Genomic DNA, 23,660 nt, shown 5'->3' with positions numbered 1-23,660 from the left:
ATTTGAACAGAAGCTGAAAAAGGTGCATAAAGGGAGAGAAAAGTGAGAATTATGCAGAGGGAGAGAGAGGAAAGAGATATAGGTCGTGAGAGAGAAGGAGTAATGGAGGGAGGGGGACGGGGAGAGGGAGAGAGAATAAATATTGGATATGAGAGAGGGAGAGATGGGTGAGTCAGTGAGGCAGTGGAGTATTTTAAACATTGCTCATCACAGGGTTTACAGCATTGACTGTGGGTCTAATGAGAAAAGGCGAGGAGGGTATTGGAAGGAGATTATTCCAGAGAGGGGAGAGAGAGGTTGAGTGATGGAGAGAAGTGGAGAGAGAGGTTGAGAGATGGAGAGAAGGGGAGAGAGGTTGAGTGATGAAGAGAAGGGGAGAGTGCAGTTAGAGAAGGAGAGAAGGGGAGGAGGACTGGACCACACTGGGAGGGGTAGTATTGCCGAATGGACACCCTCCTACCCCTGAGACAGAGAAGTGGGCCTACCTGTCTCTGTTCTTCCAGGAACTTTCAGCTTCTCCCAGGTCTGCTCCAGCTGGGACCTGTCTCTGTGCCTTCCGCTCTCCCTTTGTGGCTGAGGTCTGTCTCAGCCCTGACTCCAGAGTCTGAGCTACTGAGAGAGTCACAGACCTTTTATTAAGGTTCAGAACATGTCGCCAGGAGGGGAGGGGCTGTCTTGAGGAACTCACACTCGTGGGCTGCCTCAATCATGGAAGTGAGAAGTAACAATGGGAGGCTTAAAGACGAGACCTGTCCCTGTGGTGACTCTTCCCTCCCTCCTACTGTGGGTTTGGAAAGGAGCGAATGGTGGGAACATGGGGAAGATGAAGTATTGGATCTAAGAGTTGTTGGTTTCAAGCAGCATTTTATAAAATGGATGGAATGTTAAAATGAATGATAGAGAGAGGGAGGGGAGTGGGAGAAAGAGGTGAGGGAGAGGGAGAGAGAGAGGGAAGGGGAGAAAGGGGGAAGAAAGGACAGGGAGAAGGAGAGGGAGAAAGGGAGGAAGGGAGATGAGGAGAGCCAGAGGGAAGGAGAGAGACAGAGGCAGAGAGAAAGAGCGAGAGAGGGAGGGGGAGAGGCAGGGAGACAAGAAAGGGAGGCAGAGCGAGAGAGAGAGAGAGAATTGAGGACGAGATGCAGGAGTGTCTGGGGATGTTGAGGAAAGGGGAGAGGGGACAAGATCACGGGACAGCACAAGAGATGGATGGGAGGGTGTTGGTAAGTTGAGGAGTGGAGTGTGGTAGATGGAGAAGGAGGGGAGAGAAGGGATAAGGGAAGGAATGCTTAACACATCCAGGCCCGATACTGGTATCTCTCTGGATTGTGAGAGGGGGACGAGGTGTCTCCATCCAGCCCTGTCAACCGTCAGTCTGGAGATTGCTTAAGATTTGAATGCTATGTCTCTACCTGATAACAAGGGAAGTCAAAGCCACCATAAAAGCCAAAGAGAGGGCACATAATAGAGCAAAAATTAATGGGAAGTTAGAGGATTGGGAAGCTTTTAAAACCAACAGAAGGCAACTAAAAAGGCCATTAAGAAGGTAAAGATGGAATATGAAAGTAAGCTAGCCAATAATATTTAAAAAATACCAAAAGCTTCTTTAGATACATAAAGTGTAAAAGAGAGGTAAGAGTAAATATTGGACAGCTGGAAAACGATGCTGGAGAGGTAGTAATGACGGACATTGAAAGAGCGGACGAATTGAATAAGAATTTTGCATCAGTCTTCACTGTGGAAGACACTAGCAGTATGATGGAAGTTCCAGGTGTCAGGGTCTTGAATGTGTGAATTTACCATAACTAGGGAGAAGATTCTTGGGAAACTGAAAGAACTGAAGGTAGATAAGTCACCTGGACCAGATGATATACACCCCAGGGTTCTGAAAGAGGTGACTGAAGAGGTCTTGGAGGCATTAGTAATGATGTTTCAATATTTACTAGATTCTTGGAATGGTTCCGGAAGATTGGAAAGTTGCCAGTCCACTCTTCGAGAAGGGAGAGAAGCAGAAGAAAGGGAACTATAGGCCAGTTAGTCAGACCTCAGTGGCTGGGAAAAAGTTGAAGTCGATTATTAATTAAGGGGTCTGAGGGTCTCAGGAAATAGGCCGTAGTCAGCATGGTTTCCTCGAGGGAAAATCTAGCCTGACAGATTTGTGTACTTGGATTTTCAGGAGGCCTTTGACAATGTGCCGCACATGAGGCCACTTAACAAGCTCCGAGCCCATGGGATTAGAGGAAAGATTCTGGCTGACTGGCAGGAGGCAAAGACTGGGAATAAAGGGAGCCTTTTCCGGAGATTCACAAATATGATTCCAGAATTGAATGGCTTGTGATATGAAGAGAGCTTGATGGCTTTGGGCCTGTATTCACTAGAATTCAGAAGAATGAGGGGTGACCTCATTGAAACTTATAGAATGGTGAAAGAGCTTGATAGAGTGGATGTGGAGAGGACATTTCCTATGGTGGGAGAGTCTAAGACCAGAGGACACAGACTCAGAATAGAGGGATGTCCTTTTAGAATGGAGATGAAGAATTTCTTTAGCCAGAGCGTGGTGAATCTGTGGAATTCTTTGCCAAGGCAGCTGTGGAGGCCAAGTCTTTATGTATATTTAATACAGATATAAATAGGTTCTTGATTCTTGGTCAGAGCATAAAGGGATACACGGAGAAGGCAAGAGAGATTGGGGCTGAGAGGAAAATTGGATCAGACATGATGAAATGATGACAGAGACTTGATGGGGCAAATGGCCTAATTCCACTCCTATATCTTATGGTTTAATGATCTAAGAAACCTCACTGACTCTCCTCTCCATCGTGTCTCAAATCCAGAAACAGCTTGTGTACGTGAGACACAAAAACCTGGGTTCAGAGAATTATCACCATCAAAAACCAGCCTTGACACTCTCCCAATGAGAATCTCACACCTTGACTCACACCGTCCTGGTGGACCGTGAGCACTAAACCAGCTGAGCTTGGGCAGGAAACAGTGCAGACATCCTGTTGAAAAGGCAAGAGTAGGCCAAGGCCTACCAGGGTAGGCTTGATCTTCTCCAACCGGGTCAGGACCTGCTTGATCTGCCCTGTTACCCTGGGACCCCAAGTCAATGTCAGTCACTCAGAGGGGCACACAGTAAGTTCATCAACATCTGGACAAACCACAGACAGATTCCACACTGGGGGTGAGATTGCTGGTGAGAGTCTAAACACAGTTCGATGAATCATGAGCCCCGGCCTTTGCAAAGAGAGTTGAGGAGGAGAACATAAACAGACTGTTCCGGCCACCCACACGTCAGTGCACAGCAAGATCAAAACACCAACTGCAAGGAAGTGAGGCATGAGACACCAGTCAGTGGACCGAATATCCCTGGATGGCAGTGATATCGAGGGCCGGACAGTAGGTTTGGAGAAAGTCACAAATACAGGTCAGTTGACTGTGACTTTTGAGGTGGTTGCGATGGTGATTGTTGGCAGTGGACGTTGTCAAAATAGATTTCAGTACGGCATTTGCCAAAGTCCCTCATGATATTCAGAAGATTAAGATGTAGGTATTCTCTGGATTTATTGAGTATTCCAGTAAGAAGATGAATCTTAAGGTTGTCTATGGTGACACATATGTACTCTGATAATAAATTTACTTTAAACTTTGAGGTCTCCACTGTGACTTGGTCATTTGGATTCAGGATTAGCTTGCCCCTAGAAGGCAAAGGATGGCAATCTTTATATCTGCTCAGCTAGGACAGTACAGATGCCAAGTAGGATAGTGGAATGCTCCTCTTGTGGGAGGTGAGAAGGCAGGGAGACCTCCAGTGTCGCTGACGACTACAACTGTGAGAAGATCATCCAGCTGCAACTTCCAACAATTCGTGTTAAGGAGTTGGATCTGGAATCGCATGAACTCCGGATCATCCGGGAGGCTGAAGGGGAGATGGATAGGTAGCTACACCCAGGGTGCGGGAGTCAGGAAAGTGGGTGACAGACAGGAAGAGGAAAGGGGTTAAGGGGCCAATGCAGGGTACCCCTGTGGGCATCTCCCTCAAAAACAGGTAATACACTTTGGATACTGTCGGGGGTAAGGGGTTGGTGACATATCAGAGGAAAGTCACAGTGGTCAGTTCTCTGGCACTGAGTCTGTCTCTGTGACTCAGAGGGGAATGGGGGAAGAATAGGAACGCTGTGGTGAAAGGGGATTTGCTAGTTGGGGGAATGGACAGGAGGTTCCATGGGCAAGAATGAGATTCCTGGATGGTTTGTTGCCTCCCAGGTGCCTGGGTTTGGGATACTCGGATCCAGTCCTCAGCATTCTTAAGTGGGAGTGTGAACAGCCAGAAGTTGTGGTTCATGTAGGTACCAATGACATGAGTAGGACGAGTGGTGAGGTTCTGAATACACACTCAGGGAGTTAAATTAAAGGGCAGGACCTCCAGGGTTGTGATCTTAGGATTGCTACACATAACACGTGCTACTGAGGCCAGAACTAGGAAAATTATACAGTTTAATACATGGCTAAGGATTTAGTGTAGGAGAGAGGGCATAAGATTTTTGGACCATTGGGCAGTCTTCCAAGGATGGTGGGACCTGTACATACCGAAAGTTTGCACCTGAACTGGAGGGAGACTAATATCCTAGTGGGAAGATTTGTTAATGCTGCATAGTAGAGTCTGAACGAGAGTTGCAGGGGAATGGGAACCAGAACAGTTAGTAGAGAGGTTGTGGAGGCAGATCAATTTATCAATTTTGGAAAAGCACGGGATGACGAGTACGCTCCAGTCTACATTAACAGAGACATAGTGGAGAGAGTGTCCAGTTTCAGGTTTCTGGGAATACATATCTCAGAAGATCTTACATGGTCCACTAACACCACAACAGTAGTTAAGAAATCACAGCAATGCTTGTTTTTCCTCAGGACGCTGAAGAAAGCTGATCTACCTGAACAGATGCTGGTGACCTTTTACCACTGCACCATAGAGAGCATCTTAACATACTGCATCTCTGTGTGGTATCTCAGTTGTACAGCAGCTGATAGGAAAGCACTTCAGTGGGTCGTCTCTAGCACACAGAAGATCATCAGGACACAGCTCCCAGCCCTGGAGGACACCTACAGCTCTCGCTGCCTAAGGAAAGCTACAAGCATCTGTAAGGACAATACACACCCATGCAATCATCTGTTTGAACTTCTTACGTCTGGCAGACTTTATAAGATTTTCTATGCCCGCACTTCCAGACTGAGAAATAGCTTTTTCCCCAGGGCTATAATTACTCTGAACCAATCGATCAAGCATCATCCATAAATTTGTTATATTGCCACTTTAGTACTGGTTTTATGGCTGTCATGCATCTGAGTTGTGCTTTTGTACTGCTGGACTTCGCTTGTACTGGCTGGTTACTTGATTTTATTTATTGTTTATTTATTTTATTTGTTGTTTTATAGCATTGAGTATGAGAGTTACAAATTCATTTTCGCTGTATTGGTGCATGACAACTGTACTATGCAATAACAATAAAGATATTTCAATTTCAGATGTTGGGAAGACCTTAGACAAAGTTAGGAATCAAAAGGTTGCAACTAATATTCTGAGCTGCCTATTTTCCAATGCAAAAAGTATCGTAGGAAAGGCAGATGATAGCGCTGAAGATGAGGTAGCTGGTTTACAAACACAGGCAATCTGCAGTGAGAAGAGGCAAAATTGCAGTCAACAGGATGAGTTGCAGTATAAAAGGCAGACAAAATCAAACAAAGTGAATACAAGACTGAAGGTGTTATATTTGAATTGCACAGTATACGGAATAAGCTGGATGAACTTGCAGCACAACTGCAGATTGGTGGTTATGATGTTGTAGGCTCGCTGAATCAAGGCTGAAAGAAGATTACAGCTGGGAGCTTAATCTTCAAGGACACACATTGTGTCGAAAGAACAGGCAGGAAGGCAGAGAGGGTGACATTGCTCTGTTGGTGAAAAATGAAATCAAATCATTAGAAAGAGGTGACATAGGGTCGGAAGGTATTCATTCATTGTGGATAGAGCTAAGGGACTGTAAGGATAAAGAGACCTTCATGGGAATTGTATACAGGCCCCCAAACAGTAGTATGGATGTGGCCTACAGATTACAATGTGAGGTTGAAAATGCATGCCAAAAGGGCAATGTTACAATAGTCATGGGGGATTTCAATATGCAGGTAGATTGGGAAAATCAGGTTGGTGCTGGATTCCAGGAGGGGAAGATGTTGGAGTTGATCATTAAGGATGAGGTCTGAGGGTACTTGGAGGCACATGACAAAATAGGCAGCAGTCAGCATGGTTTCCTCAAGGGGAAATCTTGTATGGCAAATCTCTTGGAATTCTTTGAAAAAAATAACATGTAAAATAGACAAAGGAGAATCAGTTGTTGTCACGAACTTGGATTAAAAGGAGGCAAAGAGTGGGAATAAAGGAAGCCTTTTCGGTTGGCTACCAGTGACTAGTAGTGTTCAACTGAGTTGGGACCAGTTCTTTTTCGGTTATATGTCAATGATTTGAATAATGGAATTGATGGCTTTGTTGGGGATATGAGGGTTAAATTTTCCTGCAGAGGGTGGTGGAACGAGCTGCGAAGGAAGTGGTCGAGGTGGTACAATTATAACAAATAAGGATATTTGGACAGGAACAAGGATCCAAAAGCTTTAGAGGGACATGGGCCAATTGAGGGGAAATGGGATTAAGTTGTGTAGTTACCTTGGTTAGCAATGACATGTTGGGCTAAATGGCCCGTTTTAGTACTGTATAACATATTCCACATATCTATGATGTTGATGGGAAAAGGTTCTCCAAGCCCAGTTGTCCATTCAAGCGGACAACAACCACGTTGTAGGGTTTGGAGGATGCATGCCTCAATGATCGAGAGGGCTATGTTGGCTGGGGTCAGGGCTGGATGCTTTGGCTCCTGGTAGGGTCGCCCATGCCAAACAGGTCAAAGGGTAGAGGCCAGACTGAGAGTGGATTACAGGTCCTCCTGGCTCGGGGGTTCAGCTCAGGGCTAACAACCCTGATGGGCAAAATAAAATTGCTACTGAAACAGCAATGAAGAATCCTTCTACAACTGAGTGTGATGGTATTCCTGTGTCTCCACCCAGGAATTGCATAACTGACAGTAGTGTTAAGTGAGAGGCAGCTACTGACATGATGAAGGAAGCCCTGAACACCGCCAGAGATGGAGGACCTTCATTGTTGCCCTAAACGCCAGAGGCATAATGGTAGGTAAGTCAGTAAGCCCAGTTGTCCTTGGGACCCAAGCCAAGGTCAGTCACCCAGTGTGACAAGCAACAAGTTCGCTGACACTGGGACAAACTCAGAACTATATCTACAGCAGGGGGATATGATTGCTGGTGAGAATGCATCTCCGATGGGAAGCCTTGGTGTTAAGACCCAAACCCTGAAAATGAAGTGAGGTTGAGTAAACAGATGGGACAGCCACAGAGCTGTCAGTACACCACATAGTTAAACCCCAATAGAAAGGGTGAGGAAAACAAAAGCAGCTATGGTACAACAACTCGAGAGAGACAATGATCAGTGGTCAGTGTACGGATCTCCCCCTGAGAGAGAGGGACTGAGAGACATGATCAGTGTACAGATCTCCCTGAGAGAGAGGGACTGAGACACCGGTCAGTGTACAGATCTCCCCTTGGGAGAGAGGGACTGAGAGACATGGTCAGTGTACAGATCTCCCTGAGAGAGAGGGACTGAGAGAACCAGTCAGTGTGCCTATCTGTCCCTGAGAGAGTGGGTTTGAGAGATAACAGTGAACGTTTGGTACTCTGTGCTACCAGTCACCGCTGGGATTTCTCGGTCACTTTTCATTTTCAAAGGGCTTCAGCTTTAAATTTAGTGTCTCATAGGGTGGGATTTCATCTTTAAAACAGGTTAACAGTTTCTGGATGGGGAGAGATGGATTCTGTAGGAATTCCAGATAGAGCAATATCTTCTTTCATTGGGATTCTTAATGTGGGAGGCGTCTCTTTCAATGGGGTCTCTGTTAATGAGAGTTCCCGTCTTTAATCAGGATATCCTCTGATGTGAAGCCCTGCCTTAAGAGGGTTTGTTACTGAGGTTAAACCTCTGTATAAGGGGTTTGATGTGGAGATTGCTTTCATGAAGAGTTTTCATGACCTTTCAACCAGGACACTGATGTGTGATACTTTGAGTGTTGTGATACAAGAACCCAGTCTGTACAGAGTCCAGGCAAGTGTGATATCTCATCACAATCTCCATCGCTCACTCTCTGTGGTGTAACACTGTTCTTGGTGTCAGGTGTTAAACTCTTCTATAGAATGTTCTTTTAATTGAACAGTGAAATATAATTTTCATAAGGATGTTTAAGGACCCGAAATGTACACAGTCACTCAGATTGAGAGCTCCAGAGAGACCTGGGTGTACACACTCAAACACTGGCAGAGAAATGTGTGTAGATGTTCAAACACACACACACACACATACACATACACACACACACACACACACAGGCACAGACACACACACACATACACACACAGGCACACACATGTCCGCACATTCAACACACATACATACAGAACACACACGACATACACACATGGACCACACACATGCACACACTTACACAAATACACATAACACAAACACACACGTACACACAGACACACAGATACACACACACAACACATACATACAAACACACACAGACACACACAGATCACACACATGCACACACACAAATACACACAAAACATACACACACATACAGACACAGACACAGACAAACATGCATACACATCCAGACCACACATGCACCCTTACTCAAATATATATAACACACACACACACACACACACACACAGTGAAGGTGATGTGAAGCAGCTCATCACAAAGTACAACTCTGGGCTGTGATGACTGATGCTACCATGTCCCCATCAACACTCTGTACATTATACTTACTCTGCAATCTAGACTGAATTTCGTAAGTCCATTGCCCCCATCGAAGTAACAGAAGTAATATTCCCAGTTAAAGGCCCTTCAGTACCTGGTCTGAAACATTATCTCTGTTCCACTCTCCCAATTGAGAGAGTTTCTTTAGAACACAGAAGGAACAGGCGCTTCGATCCATCAGCTTTGCCCGCTCACCCTAAACCTATGCCCTCTAGTACCTGACATTTCCATCAAGGGGAAGAAAGACTCTCCTCCAAGACGACCATGACCCTGTGGAAGCGTTTGGTAGCTTGCGTGCCCTAATGACCCAGAGAGCTACGCTGGCTGGAGTCAGGGCTTTATGCTTTGGCTCTTGGTGGGGTCACCCATAGCAAACAGGTCAAAGGGTAGAGGCCAGACTAAGAGTGGTCCACTGACAACCCTGGCTGATCAAACAGGACTGTTACAGAAACAGCAGTGAAGAGCCTTTCTACATCTGAGTGCGACGGTATTCCTGAGTCTCCACCCAGGACTTGCATAACTGACAGTAGTTTTAACTGAGAGGAAGCTACTGACACGATGAAGGAAGCCCTGAACACCACCAGACATGGAGACCCTTCACTGCTGCCCTAAACACCAGAGGCATAACGGGAGGTAAGTCAGTAAGCCCAGTTGTCCTTGGGACCCAAGCCAAGGTCAGTCACCCAGTGTGACAAGCAACGAGTTTGCTGACTCTGGGACAAACCCAGAACTATCTCCACACCAGGGAGATATGATTGCTGTTGAGAATGCATTTCCGATGCGAAGCTTTGGTGTTAAGACCCAAACCGTGAAGAGCGATGTGAGGATGATTAAACAGATGGGACGGCCACAGAGCTGTCAGTTCACCACGTAGTTAAACCCCAACAGAAAGGGTGAGGAAAACAAAAGCAGCTATGGTACAACAACTTGAGAGAGACAATGATCAGTGTTTAGTGTACTGATCTGTTCCTGAGGGAGAGTGAGAGACATCGGTCAGTTTATGGATCTCCCCCTGAGAGAGAGGGACTGAGAGACACTGGTGAATGTTTGGTAGTCTAACTGCTATGAGTCGCCGTTGGGATTTCTCTGTCACTTTTCATTTTCAAATGGCTTCAGCATAAAATTTGGTGTCTCATGTGGAGGCATTTCATCTTTAAAACAGGCTCACAGTTTGTGGGAGGTGTCTCTAAATGGGGTCTCTGTTAATGGGAGTTGTCATCTTTAATTGGGATGTCCTCTGATGTGAAGCCCCGCCTAAAAAGGGTTTGTTACTGAGGTTAACCTTCTGTACAAGGGGTTTGATGGGGAAATTGCTTCCATAAAGCATTTTCTGTTTTTTCAGCCAGGACACTGCTGTGTGATAATTTGAGTCTTGTGATATGAGAACCCAGTCTGTACAGAGTCCAGGCAAGTGTGATATCTGATCACAATCTCCATCGCTCACTCTCTGTGGTGTAACACTGTTCTTGGTATCAGGTGTTAAACTCTTCTCTAGAATGTTCTTTTAATTGAACATTGAAGTATAATTTTCATGAGGATGCATAAGGACCCAAAATGTTCACAGTCACTCAGATTGAGAGCTCCAGAGAGACCTGGGTGTACACACTCAAACACTGGCAGAGAAATGTGTGTAGATGTTCAAACACACAGACACACACACACACACACACACACACACACTCACACACACACACACTCACACTGTGAAGGTGATGTGAAGCAGCTCATCACAAAGTACAACTCTGGGCTGTGACGACTGCTGCTACCACGTCCCCATCAACACTCTGTACGTTATATTTACTCTACAATCTAGACTGAATTTCTCAAGTCTAGTGCCCCCATCGAAGTAACAGAAGTAATATTCCCAGTTAAAGGCCCTTCAGTACCTGGTCTGAAACATTATCTCTGTTCCACTCTACCGATTGAGAGAGTTTCTTTAGAACACAGAAGGAACAGGTGCTTCGATCCATCAGCTTTGCCCGCTCACCCTAAACCTATGCCCTCTAGTACCTGACATTTCTATCAAGGGGAAGAAAGACTCTCCTCCAAGACGACCACGACCCTGTGGAAGGGTTTGGTAGCTTGCGTGCCCTAATGACCCAGAGAGCTACGCTGGCTGGAGTCAGGGCTTTATGCTTTGGCTCTTGGTGGGGTCACCCATAGCAAACAGGTCAAAGGGTAGAGGCCAGACTAAGAGTGGTCCACTGACAACCCTGCTGATCAAACAGAACTGTTACAGAAACAGCAGTGAAGAGCCTTTCTACATCTGAGTGCGACGGTATTCCTGAGTCTCCACCCTGAGACTTACATGAGTGACAGTAGTGAAAACCGAGAGGAAGCCACCGGCATGATGAAGGAAGCCCTGAACACCACCAGAGATGGGGAACCTTCATTGCGGCCCTAAATGCCAGAGGCATAATGGGAGGTAAGTCAGTAAGCCCAGTTGTCCTTGGGACCCAAGCCAAGGTCAGTCACCCAGTGTGACAAGCAATGAGTTTGCTGACACTGGGACAAACCTAGAACTACCTCTACACCAGGGAGATATGATTGCTGGTGATAATGCATCTCTGATGGGAAGCCTTGGTGTTAAGACCCAAACCGTGAAAAGCGACGTGAGGATGAGTAGATAGACGGGATGGCCACAGAGCTGTCAGTTCACCACATAGTTAAACCCCAGAAGGAGGGGTGAGGAAAACAACAGCAGCTATAGCAAAACAACTTGAGAGAGATAGATAGCCAATGGTCAGTGTATAGATCTCCCCCTGAGAGAGAGGGACTGAGAGACACCTGGCAGTGTACAGATCTGTCCCTGAGAGAGAGGGACTGAGAGAAACCGGTCAGTGTACAGATCTGTCCCTTAGAGAGAGAGACTGAGAGACACTGGTCAGTGTACAGATCTGTCCCTGAGGGGGAAAATGAGAGACACCAGTGAATGTTTGGTAGTCTAAGTGCTACCAGTCACCGCCGGGATTTCTCTGTCACTTTTCATTTTCAAAGGGCTTCAGCTTTAAATTTGGTGTCTCATGTGGAGGTATTTCATCTTTAAAACGGGCTAACAGTTTCTGGATGGGGAGAGATCGATTCTGTAGGAGTTCTGGATAGAGCAATGTCTTCTTTCATTGGGATTCTTAATGTGGGAGACGTCTCTTTAAATGGGGTCTCTGTTAATGAGAGTTCCTGTCTTTAATTGGGATATCTTCTGATGTGAAGCCCCGCTTAAAAAGGGTTTGTTACTGAGGTTAAACCTCTGTACAAGGGGTTTGATGTGGAAATTGCTTTCATGAAGAGTTTTCTGATCTTTCAGCCAGGACACTGATGTGTGATACTTTGGGTCTTGTGATACGAGAACCCAGTCTGTACACAGTCCAGGCAAGTGTGATATCTCATCACAATCTTCATCGCTCGCTCTCTGTAGTGTAACACTGTTCTTGGTATCAGGTGTTAAACTCTTCTATAGAATGTTCTTTTAATTAAACATTGAAATATAATTTTCATAAGGATGTTTAAGGACCCGAAATGTACACAGTCACTGAGATTGAGAGCTCCAGAGAGACCTGGGTGTACACACTCAAACACTGGCAGAGAAATGTGTGTAGATGTTCAAACACACAGACAGACCGACAGACACACACACACACACACACACACACACACACACACACGCACACACATAAACACACATACACAGGCACACACATGTATGCACACACAACACACAACAATACGGAACACACACAACGTACACACATGGACCACACACATGCACACACTTACACAGATACACACAATACATACACACATATGCAGAGACACACACGCACACACTGACACAGACACAGATATACACACACAAACACACATAGACACACACTCAGACCACACACATGCACACACACAAAACATACACACACATACAGACAAAGACACAGACAAACATGCATACACACATTTACTCAAATTCACACAACACACACACGCACATATACTCACAGACACACTCACACATACACAAACTCACACATACACAAACTTACACAGACAGACAGACAGACAGACAGACACACACACACACACACACACTTTAACTACTGCACAGAGTCTTGTCATCTTCAGAAGTTTTCGGATGACTCTGCCATAGTTGGATGCATCAGCAAGGGAGATGAGGCTGAGTACAGGGCTACGGTAGGAAACTTTGTCATATGGTGTGAGCAGAATTATCTGCAGCTTAATGTGAAAAAGACTAAGGAGCTGGTGGTAGACCTGAGGAGAGCTAAGGTACCGGTGACCCCTGTTTCCATCCAGGGGGTCAGTGTGGACATGGTGGAGGATTACAAATACCTGGGGATACGAATTGACAATAAACTGGACTGGTCAAAGAACACTGAGGCTGTCTACAAGAAGGGTCAGAGCCGTCTCTATTTCCTGAGGAGACTGAGGTCCTTTAACATCTGCCGGACGATGCTGAGGATGTTCTACGAGTCTGTGGTAGCCAGTGCTATCATGTTTGCTGTTGTGTGCTGGGGCAACAGGCTGAGGGTAGCAGACACCAACAGAATCAACAAACTCATTCGGAAGGCCAGTGATGTTGTGGGGATGAAACTGGACTCTCTCACGGTGGTGTCTGAAAAGAGGATGCTGTCTAAGTTGCATGCCATCTTGGTCAATGTCTCCGATCCACTACATAATGTACTGGGTGGGCACAGGAGTACATTCAGCCAGAGACTCATTCCACCGAGATGCAGCACAGAGCGTCATAGGAAGTCATTCCTGCCTGTGGCCATCAAACTTTACAACTCCTCCCTTGGAGGGTCAGACACCCTGAGCCAATAGGCTGGTCCTGGACTTATTTCATAATTTACTGGCATAATTTACATAGTACTATTTAACTACTTATGGTTCTATTACTATTTGTTATTTCTGGTGCAACTGTAACGAAAACCAATTTCCCCCTGGGATCAATAAAGTATGACTATGACTATGACTGTGAAGGTGATGTGAAGCAGCTCATCACAAAGTACAACTCTGGGCTGTGACGACTGCTGCTACCACGTCCCCATCAACACTCTGTACATTATATTTACTCTGCAATCTAGACTGAATTTCACAAGTTCAGTGCCCCCATCGAAGGTACAGAAGTAATATTACCAGTTAAAGGCCCTTCAGTACCTGGTCTGAAACATTATCTCTGTTCCACTCTCCCAATTGAGAGAGTTTCTTTAGAACACAGAAGGAACAGGCGCTTCGATCCATCAGCTTTGCCCGCTTACCCTAAACCTATGCCCTCTAGTACCTGACATTTCCATCAAGGGGAAGAAAGACTCTCCTCCAAGACGACCACGACCCTGTGGAAGGGTTTGGTAGCTTGTGTGCTCTAATGACCCAGAGAGCTACGCTGGCTGGAGTCAGGGCTTTATGCTTTGGCTCTTGGTGGGGTCACCCATAGCAAACAGGTCAAAGGGTAGAGGCCAGACTAAGAGTGGTCCACTGACAACCCTGCTGATCAAACAGAACTGTTACAGAAACAGCAGTGAAGAGCCTTTCTACATCTGACTGTGACGGTATTCCTGAGTCTCCACCCCGAGACTTACATGAGTGACAGTAGTGAAAACCGAGAGGAAGCCACTGGCATGATGAAGGAAGCCCTGAACACCACCAGAGATGGGGAACCTTCATTGCTGCCTGAAACACCAGTGGTGTAATGGGCAGTCAGTAAGTAAGAAAGACTCTGACCATGTATCCCACCTACTCTTCCGATGATTTTATATATTTCTATCAGGTCACCTGTCAGCCTCTGACACTCGGTAGAAAACAACCCAAGTTTGTCTTCCTCACCAATCCAGGCTGCATTCTGGGGAACCTCTTCAGCACCCTTTAAGAAAAGGCTCCCTTTATTCTAACTCTTTGCCTCCTGCCAGGCAGCCAATGTTCTATCCATGCTAATATCTTTCCTGTAATACCATGGGCTCTTACCTTGTTAAGCAGCCTCATGTGTGGAACCTTGGGCACAGGCCTCCGTGGTATCGAGGAGCGGTGTCCATCATTAAGGACCCCCATCACCCAACACATTTCCTCTTCTCATTGTTACTGTCAGGAAGGAGATACAGAAGCCTGAAGCAGACACTCAGAGTTTCAGGGACAACTTCTTCCCCTCTGCTGTCTGATTCCTAAATGGGCATTGAACCCATGAACAGTTCCTCACTCTTTAAAATACATATTATTTCTGTTTTTGCACTATTTTAAATTTAACTGTTTAATATACTTCTATATACTTACTGTCATTGATGTACTTATTTTTCTCTGAATTGTCATATATTGCATTGTACTGCTGCTGCTAAGTTAACAAATTTCGTGACATATACCAGTGATAATAAACCTGATTCTCCTTTGTCTATCCTGCCTGTTATTTCCTGAAGGAATTCTAATGGAATTGTCAGACAAGATTTCCCCTTAAGGAAACCATGCTGTCTTTGGCCTATTTTATCATGTGCTTCCAAGTACGTCGAAACCTACCCTTAATAATAGACTCAAATATCTTACCAACCACTGAAGTCAGGCTAACAGGACTATAATTTCCTTTTTTCTGCCTCTCTCCCTTCTTAAAGAGTGGAGTGACATTTTCAATTTTCCTGTCCTCCAGAACCATTCCAGATTCTAGTGGTTTTTGAAAGATCATTACTAATGCCTCCACAATCTTTTCACTAAATTCTTTCGGAACCCTGGGATGAAGTCCATCTGCTCCAGGTGACTTATCTGCCTTCAGAACTTTCAGCTCCCAAGCACTCTCTTCTGTCCCTTGACACTTGCATTTTTGGCATTCTGCAAGTGTTTTCCACAGTGAAGACTGATGAAAAATATTTATTAAGTTCGTCGGCCATTTCTTTGTCTCTCATTACCACTTCTCCAGCATTATTTTCCAGTGGTCCAATATCTGCTCTTTTACTCTCTATGTGTATGAAAAACCTTTGTATCCTCTTTGATGTTATTGTCTAGCTTGCTTTGATATTCAATCTTTTTGCTCCATATATATATATTTTTTTAGTTGCCTTCTGTTGGTTTTAAACACTTCTCACTATTTTTTTGTTATACTATATGTCCTCTTTTTGGCTTTTATATTGACTTTGACTTCCCTTGTCAGCCATGGCTGCATTATATTCTGTTTAGAGTACTTCTTTGTCTTTGTAATTGATCTGCTCCTTCCAAATTGCCCCCAGAAACTCCAGACATTGTTGTTCTGGTGTCATCCCTGCTAATGTCCCCTTCCAGACAAATGTGGCCAACTCCTCCCTCATGGTGCTGTTACAAGCCTTTTCTATTTCCTTTTGTATTTTATATCCCACAACCTGGCTATTATTCAAGGGCTGTATGTATAAATCCCATCAGGGTCTTTTCCCCGTTGCAGTTTCTTAACTCTACCCACAACAATTCTACATCTTACGATCTTATGTCACCCCTTTCTAAGACTTTGATTTCATTTTTTACCAACAGAGCAACCTCCCCCCCCATTGCCCACTGGGTGCCAGAGGACTCTGACTTTCCCAATGTGTCTCACCTCCAGAAACAGCCTGTGAGTCTGGGGAAACGGGCTGGGGTTGAGAAATTAGCACCCTGAATGGACAGCCCAGACCCCACCACACACTCCCTCACTGAGGACTTGACGCCTGAGCAGGTGGGCTCAGCTGGGCCTGGAAACAAGACAGACACCTGGCTGAAGGTGACCTGGGCCTAAGCTCTCATGTTGGACACTAGGCCCAAAGCTGGCTGATGACCAAACTGGGGATCAAGCCGGAGATCAGTACTGGAGCTTTCAGTCCTGTGTCCCGAGGCCAGCAGAGACAGCAACGGCCAATCCAAGTTTTGGGGTCTGAGTGAATAAAGTGAAAACTGAGAGCTGGGTAGAGCAGCCCAACAGCACTTGGGCTGAGCTGGAGACAGTCAGCTTCAGGGTAGAACAACGGCTGTGAGCCCAGACAGGAGACTGCCAAGAGGTGATTATGTTGGAGATTGTCAGGCTGAGAGTAGAACAAGAGCTCTGAGCAGTCTCAAGGGGAGATCGTTCTGCCAACTGGTGTACTTGGGTGCAGAGAATGAGCAGTAAAGAAGGCCGAAGCCTGTGACCTGGGCCCAGAACCAGCTTGTAGTCAACATTTGACTTAAAAACAAAATTCAAAATAAAACAAGTTATTTGCACAGCCTCAAACTAATCTCTACCAGCATCAGTGTCAGTGCTGAGGGGCGCGATAATTCAGAGGCAGTGGTTAGCAGATTTGAAGTCTCAAAAACTACAGCATGACACCAGAAAATTTATAAATAAACAAAAACGATCAAGAGGGGAGAGGAGATAGTGTGGGGCGAAACAGCCCAGGCCACAACAATAACCAGGACACAGAAAGATCAAAATAGCCCACTGCAGAGTAACATAGACAGCAGTGAGGGCACAGGTCTCCCCATGAAGCAGAGAGGGACTGAGAGACATCGGTCAGTGTACAGATCTCCCCCTGAGAGACACTGGTCAGTGCACAGATTTCCCCCTGAGAGCCCTGAGAGAGAGGGACTAAGAGACACTGGTCAGTGTACAGATCTGCATTACATTTATTCTGCAATCTGGACTACATTTCTCATGTCCAGCTGCTCCTTCGGGACACAGAAGTAATATTTCCTGGCTTGAAACATTACCTCTGTTTCACTCTCCAGAGACACTGCCCAATCGAGAGGCCAAGTCATTGGGGAAATTTAAGGCAGACATTGATAGATTCTTGATTAGTCAAGGAGTAATGGATATGGGGAGAAGGTGGGGATTGCGGCTGAGAGGGAAAATGGATTAGCCATGATGAAATGGCAGAGCAGACTTGATGGGCTGAATGGACTAATTCTGCTCCCCTTATTGTCTTATGGTCTTATACAGCCAACATTTCTGCTGATTGCCTTGATTGATGAAAAGTATAACTTATCCCTTCTTTGTCATGCTGTCCACTATTCTGCCTCTCTTACACGCCCACACACACGTTGTTGCTGTATTTTCCATTTTTATTTCAGATGTCCAGCATTGCAGAACTTTTTTTATTTTCAACGTTTCAATGGTTCAATTTATTAACAGTGAATGTATATAGCCCGAAATTCTTACTCTTCACAGACATCCACGAAACAGAAAAGAAAGTCCAAAGTATGAATGATAGAAAACTTTAGGACCACAAAGCCCCCACCCCCCTCCCAGGAACAAGCAGCAGCAATGCATCAAACATCAACCCCCCCCACCCTGAAAGCAATAGCAAAGCCCCTCGAGACCATGATCTAGAGTCCAGCAAAAGTACCATCCATCCCAATACTGATCTCAGACTAGTGAGAGAGAGAGGGGTATCGCTCCTGCCACAGCGTGAAGAGAGACCAACAGCTCGCTGTTTCGACGTTACAAGCTGCTGCATCACTTGTTCGCATTCCCCGACTTGAGGATCGACCACTGAGAGAGATCACTTGAGTGCAGGGGCTTTCTTTCAACAGCAGTGTGTACCGCCTGCTGTCTCGGTGTTTATCTCTCCCGCAATGCTTCAGTGTTTTTTCAGAACACAGAACAGTGCAGCCCAGTACAGGCCCTTTGGCCCACGATGTTGTGCAGACGTCTTAACCAGCTCTAAGATCAATCTAACTCCTCCCTCCCACATCATCCTCCACCTCTCTTTCATCCAAGAATCTCTTCAGTATCAACTGGTGGCAGTGTGAAGATTCGCTTCTACCAAACGAAGTGTAAGGCGTTCTTTCCCTCCGCTAGCCTTGGGCAAGGTGTAGCATCTGCATTACCCTCTCCGATCAGGGTCACAAGAACCCATGGTCGTACGAGCAGCCGGTGCGTATCACAAGTCCTGGTTATGCGACTACTGATGCCAGGCAGACAACCTCTGAAGAGTATTGATAATGGCTGGGGTCACCTGTCCTGTAAAGACACTGCCCAGAAGAAGGCAATGGCAAACCACTCCTGCAGTAAAATTTACGAAGAGCAATTATGATCATGGGAAGACCATGACTCACGTCATGTGACATGGCACATTACAAACGAACAAATGAATCTGCCTCTACAACCACAACCACAGTGGGTCCTAGGCACTTACCATTCTTTGTGTCAAAAAGTTATCTCTGACAACCCCCTATACTGTCCTTCAATCACATTAAAAGTCAGTCTTATACTTGCTGTTACCACTGTGGGTAAAAGGTGCCGGGTATCCCATCTAACAATGCTTCTTGTTATCTTCAAAGTTCAAAGTAAATTTTATTACCAGAGTGCATACATGTCACCACATACAACCCAGAGATTCATTTTCCTGCGGGCATACTCAGCAAATCGATAGAACGGGTAACTATTATGCTGAATGGCCTAAATCTGCTCCTGTGTCTTATGGTCTTGGGATAGGTTCAAAAGGGGTGTGAGGGGTAAGTTTTTACTCAGAGAGAGGTGGATGCCTGGAATGTGCTGCCTGGTATGGTGGTAGAGGCAAATACATTAGAGGCTTTTAAGAGACGTTTAGAGAGGCACATGGATGTGAGGAACACTGGTGGATATGGATGGTGTAGATAGGAGGGATTCATTTTGGGGTTTGTTTTAAATTACCTTTTAGCTGGTTCAGCACAAATGCGGGCCGAATGGCCTGTTCCTGTGCTGTAGTATTCTATGTTCCATGCTCTATGTTTAATCAGAGACAGAAAGAGATGGAGAGAGATCCAGCCAGAAAGAGTGAGACAATGAGAGAGGGAAAGAGAGAGACATAAAGAGGGAGATGAAGAGACAGAAAGAAAGAGATATACATAAAGAGAGAGGGCCAAAAAGGGAGAGCGAGAAAGACATAAAGAGTGAAGTGGAGAAAGACAGAGAGAAAGAATTAGAGAAAGCGAGAGCGAGAGAGACTGAGAGAGAGAGGGAGAAAAGGTAAAGGGAGAGACAAAGAGAAAGAGAGAGACTGATAGCTAGGAAGAGAGAAACAGAAAAGAGAGAGAGAAATGTTAGATGAAGAGACAGAGACAGAGCCAATAAAAGAGTGAGAGACGCAAAGAGAGAGAGATAAAGAGAGGCAGCGGGAGAACAGAAATAGAGAAGCAAAGGGAAAGAGAGAGGGCGGAGAGACAGACAGAATGGGAGAGAGTGACAGAAACATAGAGAGGCTGAAAGAAAGAAAGAGAGAGAAAAACAAGGAAAATGGGAGGCAGCCAGAAAGTGTGTGTGAGAGAGAGAGGGAGAAAGAGAGAATGAGAGAATCAGAGAGAGCAAACCAGAAAGAAAGAGAGAGTGACAGAAAGGGAGAGTTAGAGAGAGGGTCAGAAAGAGAGAGGAAGAGACAGGAAAGAGACAGACAAAAAGAATGAGCGAGGGAAAAACAGTAAGAAAGAGAGAGAGATAGAAAGGAAGTCAGAAAGAGGTGAAGGAATAAAGAAATTTTTTCTAAACAGGGGATGTATTTGTAAATGTCAGGTGCAAAGAGACTTGGGGAGTTCTCACGCAGAATTCCCTAAGGGTGAACTTGCAGGCTGAGTTTGTGGTAAGAAAGGCAAATGTGATGTTAGCATTCATTTTGAGAGAGCTAGAATATAAAAGCAAAGATGTAATGCTAGGACTTTATAAGACATTGGTCAGACCAGACTTGGAGTATTGTGAGCAGTTCTGGGCCCCTTATGAAACACCAAATTTCTTGGTGTTCACCTGGCGGAGAATCTCACCTGGTCCCTCAACACCAGCTCCATAGCAAAGAAAGCCCAGCAGCATCTCTACTTCCGCGAAGGCTGAGAAAAGTCCATCTCCCACCCCCCATCGTCACCACATTCTACAGGGGTTGTATTGAGAGCATCCTGAGCAGCTGCATCACTGCCTGGTTTAGAAATTGCACCATCTCGGATCGCAAGACCCTGCAGTAGATAGAGAGGTCAGCTGAGAAGATCATCAGGTTCTTTCTTCCCGCTATTACAGACATTTACACAACACGCTGCATCCGTAAAGCAGACAGCATTATGAAGGATCCCACGCACTCCTCATACGAACTCTTCTCCCTCCTGCCATCTGGCAAAAGGCACCAAAGTATTCGGGCTCTCATGACCAGACTATGTAACAGTTTCTGCCCCCAAGCCATCAGACTCCTCAATACCCAGAGCCTGGACTGACACCAACCTACTGCCCTTTACTGTGCCTATTGTCTTGTTTATTATTTATTGTAATGCCTGCACTGTTTTGTGCACTTTATACAGTCCTAGTCTGTAGTCTAGTGTAGTTTTGTGTTGTTTTATGTAGTCTAGTGTAGTTTTTGTATTGTTCATGTAGCACCATGGTCCTGAAAAACACTGTCTCGTTTTTACTGTGTATTGTACCAGCAGTTATGGTCGAAATGACAATAAAAAGTGACTTGACTTGACTTATCTGAGAAAAGGCATTGGAGAGGGTCCAAAGGAGGTTCTTGAGAATGTTTCTGGAAATGGAAGGGTTAATGTATGAGGAACATTTGTTGCCTCTGGGTCTGTACTTGTTGGAGTTTAAATAATGAGAGGCGATCTCATTGAAACCTGTTGAAAGGCTTAGACAGAGTAGACGTAGAGAAGATGTTTTCTCTAGTGGGAGAGTCTAGGATCAGAGGGCACAGCAGCAGAATTGATGAACATCCCTTTACAACAGTGATAAGGAGGAATTGTTTTTAGCCAGAAGGTGGTGAATTTGTGGAATTCATTGCCACAGACGGCAGTGGAGGCCAAGTCTGGGTATTTTCAAGGCAGAGGTTGATAGGTTTTTGATTAGTAAGGGGGAGAAGGCAAGAGAACAAGGTTGAGAGGGATAATAAATTGGCCGTGGAGCAGACTTCATGGGCTGAAAGGCCTAATTTTGCTCCTATGTCTGACGGTCTAACCTTGGCCAACTCCTCTCTCATGCCTCTGTAATTCCCTTTACTCCACTGTAATACCGACACATCTGATTTTAGCTTCAGTCACCGGGCTTTGACTTTTCGACTTTTGAGCTTTAAGCTTAACAAGCCCCAGACTAACCGATGATGGGACCCTGAGCTCCAGGCTGGAAAACTGGGCTTGCCAATGGCCAGCCCATTGAATCTGCACTGCCCAATTACACCCAATTAACCTACTAACAGGTAAGTCTTTGGACTGTGGGAGGAAACTGGAGCACCTGGAGCAGTCATGGGCAAACTCCTTACAGACGTCAGCGGGAGTTCATCCGGGGTCTCTGGTGGAGCAAACCGCTGAGCTGACCACACTGCACTGGTATTAGAATACCTTCCAATAACTTACTCACTACTGATGTACCACCTAATTCTCACGACCTTTCTTAACCAATGGAACACCATCAGCTATCCTCCAAGCCTCTGGTATCTCACCCACAACTAATGATGCTTTAAAAACCTCTTCCAAGTCCCCTGTAATTTCTGCACTTGCCTCCCGTGCAGTCCGAGGGAACATCTGGCCAGGCCCTGGGGATTTATCCACCCTCATTTGCCTCAAGACAACAAGCTCCTCCTCCTCTGTATTCTGTATGTGGTCCATGACCCCACTAGTGTTTTGGCTCAGTTCTATAAACTCTGCGTCCACCTCTTGAGCAAATACAGATGCAAAAATCCATTTAAAATCTCTCCTCTGTCTTTATTTTGTCCTTCCATGTTGTGGTTCCATCTGTTTCTCTGTCTGGTCATTGGGCAGCCGGAGGGCTCCCCTCACTGGCGAGGGTTAACTCAACTGGAGGCAACTCAGTCCCTCTCTGAAAAGGACCTGCCATTCAAGCAGGTCACCACTGAGTGGCAGTGTTGCCTGCAAAATAAAACTGCCTCTCATTGTGGCAAAACCCCACAGGGTGTGAGTGACAAAACAGCTGGAAGAACTCAATGGGTCAGGCAGCATCTGTGGAAGGAATTGGACAGTAGACGTTTTCGGCAGAGAGCCTTCATCGGGATGGAAAGATGAGGAGAAGGTAGCTGTATAAAACAGTGGAGGAAAGGGATGGAGCATGAGTTTGTTGACCAATCATCAACTGGTCTAGGTTTGACAATTCACTACACAACTCTCAAAGAATTGAAGCTCACAGTTTATCGTCTCTGCACAAACATCAATGGAACTATGTTGATCACAGGTGAACAACTTAAAACATGAATTCTGCTGTTCCCTCTGCACCAAAACTTACTCAGCCCACTTCTCCAAATTTATAACACCGAAATAGGGGATCATATGTTAAGGGTGAAAGGTGAAAAGTTTAAGGAAAATGTGAAGGGAAACTTCTTCACTCAGAGGGTGGTGAGCGTGTGGAATGAGCTGTCAACACAAGTGGTGCATGTGAGCTTGATTTCAATGTTTAAGAGAAGTTTGGATAGGTACATGGATGGTAGGGGTATAGCGGCTATGGTCCCGGTGCAGGTCAATGGGTGAAGACAGTTTAAGTGATTTTGGCATGGACAAGATGGGCTGAAGGGCCTGTTTCTGTGCTGTACTTTTCTGAGACTCTATGCCTCTAATTCGTTCTGTAATCAGGACTTAGACACTTAGTCTTTCTGTAGTCACCATTCTGTTCTCAAAATGTAGTTTTACTGGAATATAAAAGTCAAACTAAATTCATGCTCAGTGGATGAGCTTTGACTGGTCTCCTGGTGCACACCAGTTTTTTAATAAATCACCCATTATCTCAAACACCAAGTCTGTGTGGCCTTTCGGTTTGGTTGTACAGGTGGTGACAGGAATGACAGGCCTGTATAGGAATTGTGAC

General features: G+C 45.5%; 1 protein-coding gene across 3 annotated transcripts in view; it reads right to left on the bottom strand.

The window, feature by feature from the left end:
- The window catches only part of LOC134354412 (perforin-1-like), a 65,710-nt gene that overhangs the window by 5,792 nt on the left and 36,258 nt on the right, over positions 1-23,660 (bottom strand). For 2 of the 3 annotated variants that reach the window (XM_063063411.1, XM_063063412.1), the window contains exon 3: positions 14,909-15,022. The exons of the other annotated variant lie outside the window; for it this stretch is intronic. In XM_063063411.1, coding sequence (XP_062919481.1) covers positions 14,909-15,004 — 96 coding nt within the window. In that variant the 5' untranslated portion in view covers positions 15,005-15,022. The remainder of the gene's footprint in view (positions 1-14,908; positions 15,023-23,660) is intronic. 3 annotated transcript variants of the gene reach the window in all.

Source organism: Mobula hypostoma, chromosome 11 (genome assembly GCF_963921235.1).
Source record: "Mobula hypostoma chromosome 11, sMobHyp1.1, whole genome shotgun sequence".
NCBI lineage: Eukaryota > Metazoa > Chordata > Chondrichthyes > Myliobatiformes > Myliobatidae > Mobula > Mobula hypostoma.
Note: the sequence above shows the minus strand (reverse complement) of the source record. Positions and strands in the feature narration are given on the sequence as shown.